Source organism: Chaetura pelagica, unplaced genomic scaffold, assembly GCF_000747805.2.
Source record: "Chaetura pelagica isolate M959 unplaced genomic scaffold, ChaPel_1.0 scaffold16, whole genome shotgun sequence".
NCBI classification, from domain to species: Eukaryota; Metazoa; Chordata; class Aves; order Apodiformes; family Apodidae; genus Chaetura; species Chaetura pelagica.
The window spans coordinates 1,829,230-1,837,140 of record NW_009953721.1 but is presented as its reverse complement, the minus strand read 5'-3'; the positions used below and the strand labels follow the sequence as shown (position 1 = coordinate 1,837,140).

The 7,911-nt window shown below is 41.5% G+C and overlaps 1 protein-coding gene across 1 annotated transcript in view; it reads right to left on the bottom strand.

Moving 5' to 3' along the window:
* Window positions 1-2,546: 2,546 nt before the first annotated feature.
* TMEM175 (transmembrane protein 175) overlaps window positions 2,547-7,911 on the bottom strand; it is a 9,633-nt gene continuing 4,268 nt past the window's right edge. The window contains exons 6-9 of the mRNA XM_010000466.1: window positions 7,396-7,560; window positions 6,021-6,099; window positions 4,177-4,318; window positions 2,547-3,639 (exon numbers count right to left, since the gene is read on the bottom strand). Of these exons, the coding sequence (XP_009998768.1) occupies window positions 2,976-3,639; window positions 4,177-4,318; window positions 6,021-6,099; window positions 7,396-7,560 (1,050 nt within the window). The 3' untranslated portion in view covers window positions 2,547-2,975. The remainder of the gene's footprint in view (window positions 3,640-4,176; window positions 4,319-6,020; window positions 6,100-7,395; window positions 7,561-7,911) is intronic.

The following is a 7,911-nucleotide window of genomic DNA, read 5'->3' as shown; positions in this document are numbered from 1 at the left end:
GAAATGTGTCGCGGTGAGGGCGGTGAGGCCTTGGCACAGCCAGCCCGGGGAAGCTGTGGCTGCCCCAGCCCTGCAAGTGTGCAAGGGCCAGGCTGGATGGGGCTTGGAGCAACCTGGGCTGGTGGGAGGGGTCCCTGCCCATGCAGGGGGGTTGGAACTAGATGATCTTTAAGGTCCCTTCCAACCCAAACCATCCTATGATTCTGTCAGCTCAGTTGTTTTCAAATAAAATGTAAAACCGTTGTAAACCATTTATGATGTGTGTAGTGATGAAACACAAATCCCTGTCCCTGCAAAGCACTCTGGTGAGCCTGTTACTTTCCTCGTGCCAATGAAGACCCTCTGTTCACTCATCACTGTTCTGATGGTTCCAACCCAAAATCTCATCCTTCAGGAGACTTCCACAGTTTTCCAGCCCGCATGGTTTCCTGTAGATGGCAGAGGGGACACAAACAAAACAGCCATCGGTATAGAATCACAGCTGAGGACCGAGGCCATGGACTTCTCACATACCCTCCCATGCAAGACCACATTCTGTCCAACATGACCTATTCAGTTCAGGAGGCAGCTGTTCCTGACGGGCAGTACCAGTGCCACAGGCTAAAAAAATTCCAGTGCCATTAGAAGTTTTAATTTATCACTTTCAGGAGGTTTTATGTCACAAAAACTATTTTTCTAGCACAGAAGGCCAGCAACCTCCTGGACTTAGGAGAAGTGCTGCTGGCAGATCAAAGGAGGTGTCTGGTGAGAGCACACCTGGTGTGCTGGGTCCAGCCCTCCCTACCCCACCGCAGGAGAGATGTGGACATTCTAAGGTGAGTCCACTGAAGGGTGATGGGGATGATGCAGGGACTGGGGCACCTCTCAGCGGAGAGACTGAGCGAGCCAGGACTAAGCAGCCTGCTTAAGGATCAGAGGGATCTTGCCAATGTTTCTGAATACCTGATGGGGAGGAGCAGAGATCAAGATAGGCCCTTCTCAGTGCTGCCCAGTGATAGGATGAGACGCAACAGGGACAGACTGAAGCACAGGAAATTCCTTTTAAATGGAAGAATTAAAGAACCCTGATTTTTTTTACTCTAAGGGCAACTCAAACAGTTTGATGTGTTGAGTGGTGTGGTGTGTCCATCTGTGCTTGATACAATTCTTAGCCACCAGCTCCAGCCAATGCTATTTTGAACAGGAAGCTTGGACCAGACAGTCTCCAGAGGTCCCTTCCAAACTCATCCATTCCTTGATTCTGGGAAATTCATAATCATTAGAAGTATTTCACTTGGATTTTTTCTAGAGACAAAAACTTGTGGTTATTAGTAATTCTGTAAAGAACAGCTAACTACAGTTAGGCTTGGGAAAGTTCTTTCTACTCGAGAATCACACAATTCAAATTAATCCCTCATTCTGAAATGCACTGATTCATAGTACCAAAAGTAACAGAATGATCCTAAACCAACTCTGTTTATGCAAACCTCAGGATCTCAAGTTTTGGTTCTGAGATACCATGAAATTTGGTTTAAATAAGGGTATCTTGACTACAACCAAAAAAACCAACCAACCAAACAAAAAAACAAAACAGAAAACAAACAAATTCTTCTTTCTGCAGAATAAATTACTTACCATCCCTGTAACCACTGGAATGATTCCAGTCAGATTCCATATCAGGTTTCATTTTCTTCCGGTACCAACACAAGCAGAATCAACATTTTTTACACCACATTAAAAGCTTTTAAATGTTTCACAAAAAAAATAAAAAAATAAAAAAAAATCACAGAATGGATGACAGTGATGATTTTAAAGGAAAAAAAAAAGTATGTCCAACATAATTTTAATTGTAGGTATCTGATTTAAATTTCACCTGCAGAACAGAAAAGGGCTAGAAGCTTTGTCTTTTCACACTGATATTTATTACAAATACACACATTCAGGAAACCATGTAGAACCAAAAGTGTTTTTATTAAACACCAGAAAAACCCTGTGATACACAGCACAATACAGAATCCTTCTGCAGGTCATTTCACCTCAACCAGGCACAAAGCCCCTGGAATACCTGGACATGCTCTCTCACAAGAAGGGTGTGATACCAACAGTGACCTGTTGGTACCAAAGTGCTTCACACTGAAAGCCCATGTGCTTTCAAGACTGATCTCAACTGAAACAAGCTATCTGAATTTGTTTTCACTCACAATTAAGTCCAGGCATACTTCACCACAGAATTTATTTATTTATTTTAAAGAACAAAAAGATCCCCTCAAATGCCTTTACATATGGCATTAAAGTTATCAGGCACTACGACAGTTCAAGAGACAAACTAATGGCTCGGCCAAAAAGAAATGTGAAGGCCTCCAGGACCCTTTGAGGCTTGATCACTTTGCCCACTCCTCCTGTGCAGCTCTCTGCAGGGTAACATTTCATAAGCATGAAGCTTACCAAACTCTGCATAAGCATCACAAAATGGAACTTCTGCAGGGTTAGGTTCTTTTGCTGCCTTCCTGAGACTCAGAAATCTGTGGGATCCTCTACTTAGGGAAACCATCTAGCACAGTGCACTATCCAGAAGTCCAGAGGTGTCCCATGTCTTCCATGCCTCACTCCTCATCTTAACAGCTGCACAACCAGCTTCTAGACCTGTGTTTGGCTGCCAGAACAACTGCCCTGTGTCAGAAAAAGGGCATTTTACTGCACATCTCTTTATGCACTTAAGCGATCACCACCACAATTATGTGTCAAGCAGCATGTTTTTAAAAGGGTAACTCTAAAGGAAGGGGAACATGCTCTTCTTCATATCCCCTACTTACCCAGGTTTTTTCAGTTACAGGTTTTGAAGAAAGGGGCTCAAGCAGGACCAGCAAAAACTTAAATATACCCCAGTTATGGCCAATGCAGGCCTTGGTTTAGAACCATATAATCCACACATGAAGATAACGTGAGTTAGAAGAACTGAAGTTAATTTAACAACTTCACATGCACTGCACGGAAATTCAGGAGAGTGCTTCAGTAGGAGACAAGCATGCCTCCTCTTCTTCCAACAACACAACCTTCCGCCTGGAGAGAGACATCACAGACTTTATGGCAGTTAAGGAAATTCTAACAAAAATGCGCAAGGCAAGAAAAGCAAACGGGATTACAATCTGCATCAGATGGAAAATTGCCGTGCTAAATTCACTTAACAAGCATGTGAGGAAGAAGACCCCAAGGCTTACACACGGGTAGAGAGCCAGCTTGGCAAACATGAAGGCATGTTCCTTGCCACCGTATCTAGCAAAAGGATGCAAAGTTTCCGTTTCATGGAGGAGGGCTGTAGTCCATATTGCAAACTGGAAAATGCTGGCAAAGAAAGTGATAACACAGCTGACCTGAATGGCTTCTATTTCATTGTGGGACTTCTCTGCAAATTCACTGGTCAGCTGGTAAGCTAGTGGCAGCCCACCAATGAAAGCCAGTGAAAGTATGTTAAAGAGTCCCATTAATCTTGTAGCTTTTGTTACATAAAGGAAAAGTGAGTGATGGACAAACCACAGGAGACCAATTGTTACGAACGAGCCAAAGTAGGCAAGGTAGTTTGGCCCATATTCACTTAAAGCTTCAAGAAGGCTGCCATGGAACTTCTTCTCTACTTCTCTGGGATCAGGGACATTGTCTTCACTGTGGAAAGAAAACTTACTTGTCATATTATTGTTACAAAAACATACCTGGAGCAATGCTGAACTATCTTGCTTTACTCTGAGCAAGAAGAGAGTAACAGACATCCACTTTGTACTTCTCTTAATTTGTAACTTTAAACCAGCATTTTAAAAAATAGCTCTGCAAACAAAGGAGATCTGGCAAGAAATCTGGAAGTAAGCTGGCATTCCTTTAGGATAATGTAATAAACTTGCCACAGTGACCGAACAGCTTCTCTTGATAGAAGCCTTTTCTGAAACCATGACTAAGCAAAAAGGCAACTTTGTTCTTCAAGACTCTCCAATCAGCATCCATTAACTAGACTGATGACCACTATAGCTGAAATGTGGACATTATAGATATATTGGTTCATGTTCTGGATCTTTCCAGAAAATCACAACTGGAGGTTTCAGAAGTGAATTTTTGGTTAATTTTATTTCCTTGAATATCACGTACAGACAAATGTTAATAATACTGTCTTTAACAACAAAAAGTGTAAGAGGCAACAGAAAGCCTTACCATATATCCAAAATGAGCAGGGTTGCTACAATAGCATAGACTCCATCACTAAATGCCTCTACCCGTTCCTTACTCAGAGGCTCACTGAGGTAAAAATTGAAGGTTTCTAAGCGATGGTGTTCCTCCTCTTCCTCTCTCTGACCTGGAAACAAATCTAGATGTTTAATAATGAAAGACAAAATCAGGTAGTATAAAACAAGTCAGTTAAAAACCTACTGTGACCTCTCTTTCTCTTTCCCCCCACATTCCAAAATCTTTCTGTAGAAAGAAGGGTGTCATTCATCCTCACAGGTCAGTCACTCTGCTTTTTTCAGCAGTTCTGGCTCTGCCTGAAATTCCTGTTGTTTCCAGGACAACAAGTGCTTTAGGGACAAAAGAGCCATTCTTTAAACTGTATGGCAGACTATTTCCACCAAGTGAATAGTGACTCAAAACTGCAAATCAGATGTTGTTCCTCAAAGCCCCAGCAGCTCTAAGTTGTCTAAGACACTGTGGAGAACTTACACCGCATGGGAGGAAACACTGGAGCACCAGGGTTCCACCAGGACACCAGATGGCCAGCTTTCAAACAAATCCAGTCTTTTATGAAAAACTGGGACCCTGAATCTTTTACAGAAAATGTGAAACACGTCCCTAAAGACTGGATGCTGAACTGCCCAGCTGGCCAAGTTGCACCACTTCAGGAGTGTAGACTGTACAAAGGAAAACCTGTCAGTTTCCTAAGGAAGCAAGAAGGGAACTCAATGTAAAGCAAATATAATCACAACACAGCCAATAGAGCAGTCATTTATGTTAGCCATTTGGGGGAATGAGACATACACAGATGTGACCTGACTGCAAACCACAGCCTGCCCCTCACAGCAGGCACAGGCAATATTTGTATGTGTAAATTCTCTGGCTCTGAAAGTCTAGCTTTAGCTGTTTCAGAGCATTTCTGCCTTGCTGTCTCTTGTTGCTTACACACAGGGGAGACAAAAGTACACTCCCTTTTGCAGCATACACAGACAGACTTGTACTAGGCTGAACAGCAGCAGCAGAAGAAAAAAAAGCATTACTGTTCTGGCTCACTTGGGGACTGCCAATTCCAAAGACACTATCTGTTCAGTGTTTCTGTGGTCAGTTTATATTGCTCTCAAAGAAGGATGGCCCACCTTGCCCTTTATTTTGGCACTGGCAACCACCTTCTTAGCTGAGCTCAGAAGCAGCTCTGGCTGGTGGTTGTGTAATTGTCAGTGCTGATGCCAAGGGGGCAGAAAGACCACAGGCAGGGAGCATGAGGTAAGGAAACACAGGTTTAGGCTGACTTTAGTTTGTGAAGGCACACCTTTAGACCACAGCAGTTGAGAGTAATGAGATGTAACAACTGTAAACAGTTAATTCCCCTGACAAAGTCTCATTTATAGGTGCTCTGCTTGACGGTTTGAAAATACAGAGCCCTACAGTATTGCTGGGAAGAAAGTGCCACAGGCACAGAGCTTGCTTCCTATGTTCTTCAGTCCACATTCTCCTTTTTTAACAGGGAAAAAGGATAGACAGCCTGCAGGCAGCATTTATGTACTCGTATATGTGTGCATGCACATGCATATTCATGACAAACCAGATGTTTTGCACTCAGAAATGATCTCTGAATGTGTGGTGCCTTACACACACCTAGTCACAAAATAATGGAAACCAACTAGTGAGGGAGAAACTGCTTGGAAACAGGACAATAAACCCCCAAATCACTAAGTTTCAAGATGGAAGATGGAAGTAGGACTAAAATTACTTCATTTCAGGCTGTCTGAATAACATATTGACAACCTAGTAACAAATCTGAACATATGTCTATGAATATTGTTACTTACCAACAATCTTGGTTTTACACCGTGTAATGAATCGAGTGAGATACGGAAAAACAATTACAAGCCCAAGGAATAGGTAGGACTGTGGAAAGGAACATGAACACAGTTTAAATTCAGTTATCAAAAACTACACTATGTTCCAAGTTTAATATGAAACTACCAATGTATAATCACATTGAGAAAACAAACCTTGACTTTATGATAAGGGAAAAGCTGACCTGAGTTGCATATGCACCTCCTGAATATTTATTGCATGTGCTGCTTTTTGATAGTTAATTTAGTACCAAAAATGAAGCAAGCTAAAACAAGGAGGGAAATAATTCTGATGTAGTGACTTCTTTGGAAGCTGGAGAGCTATCCCAAATGATCCTTACATGTCCCTTGAGACATAAGGGGACTTAATATATTCTATGGATCTCCTACTTGTGTCCCAAAGACAACTCAGCAGGTCATAAGCTGTTCACAGGCTTTGCACAGGTCTAAGAACGAAAGTAACTTGGAGAATAATGTCACTGTTATTACTATTAAAAGAAAATACACTACTGAACAAAGCAAGGGAGAAGAGGGAAGTAAGAGTGTAAGAGTAAACATATTTCCAGTTATACTCAGACCTTTCCACGTTTGGACTCATAACTGTTCCTTTTATCAACAGCAACCTGATTCTTCCCAAATTTGGGGATTATTTAAAAACTGCTAATTCTCATATTCTCTCTCTCAAAATTCACTTAAATCCATTTTTTCCTAAAGAACAAGACAGCAGAAAGGAAGCTGAGGATACATACAAAAAACTTGACTTCAGTTGCAAGTAGGGGTTCTGAGAAAGGTAAATATTAGTAAGTAGGAGCAACTCACTGCCATTCAATTAAGATGGCAGACAAAAATGCTGTGTAAGAGCAGGCCTTAACCAAAAACATGTTTTGAAATGTAGGTTGGCTAACTGCTCTGCTTATTCTATTTGGTCTTACACCCTGAGTTACTGCAGCAATTATATTCACTTGTCTTTAGTTAGTGCAAGGTGTTTATTTCATGTAACCTTCCCCATTATCTCACCTAGTTATGATGAGCAAGATGCAAAAATACAACTTAGTAGACCTGCTTCTAATCAAGACAAGCATTAAAGAAAAATCACACAGAGCAAGTAAAGCAAATGTAGCACAATATTCTTTCAAAGCTCTCCAAAGTCATGGAGCAAATTATCAACTGGTATCTGAACTGATCACCTCCAGTGCAAATCAGCAGCGATGATTACACCACCACAGAACTGCCAACAGAGAAAGTCTATGTAATTGAGATAGGCATTTTTATTTTAATATACAGAAGTGAATACAATCAATAGAAACTGCTGCATCAAAGTTTTCCGTTAACTGGAAGAACTTACCAAAGGAATAAAGAAAAAAGAAAAGATGGCTGCTAAAAAGCATAAACCTGGTCCTCGAAGGATAATCTTTAAGATATGGTGTTTATAGAAATCTGGATTTGCAGACTCCTGAATCTGTTCATTTAGTAAGTGTGGGTGGTAGAATCCGTACACTACTATCACAGCCTGCAAAGAGAAAAGCATTACTGAAGTTATTACATAGAAGTGTATGCAGCATTTCAAATACAAAACTGTGAAACTATAAATCAACAAATTCCAAAACACTTTCACCCTTACTTCTCACTCGCACATAGAGGGCTGCTCTTAGAAACTCTGAGATTTCACAATGTATCACATGTCAAGTCTCCTCTGCAGAGCTTGTCATAACCATGGATCTTGCACCAAGAGGAATGAAGACCTCTACAACAGGACAGTGACAAGGCACTGCACCAGGGGAAAAGGAGTGCCATTGGACTGAGGCTGAAAGCCCAAGTTCACTTAGACATCACCGCATTGCTCAGTAAGAACCTCAGCAGG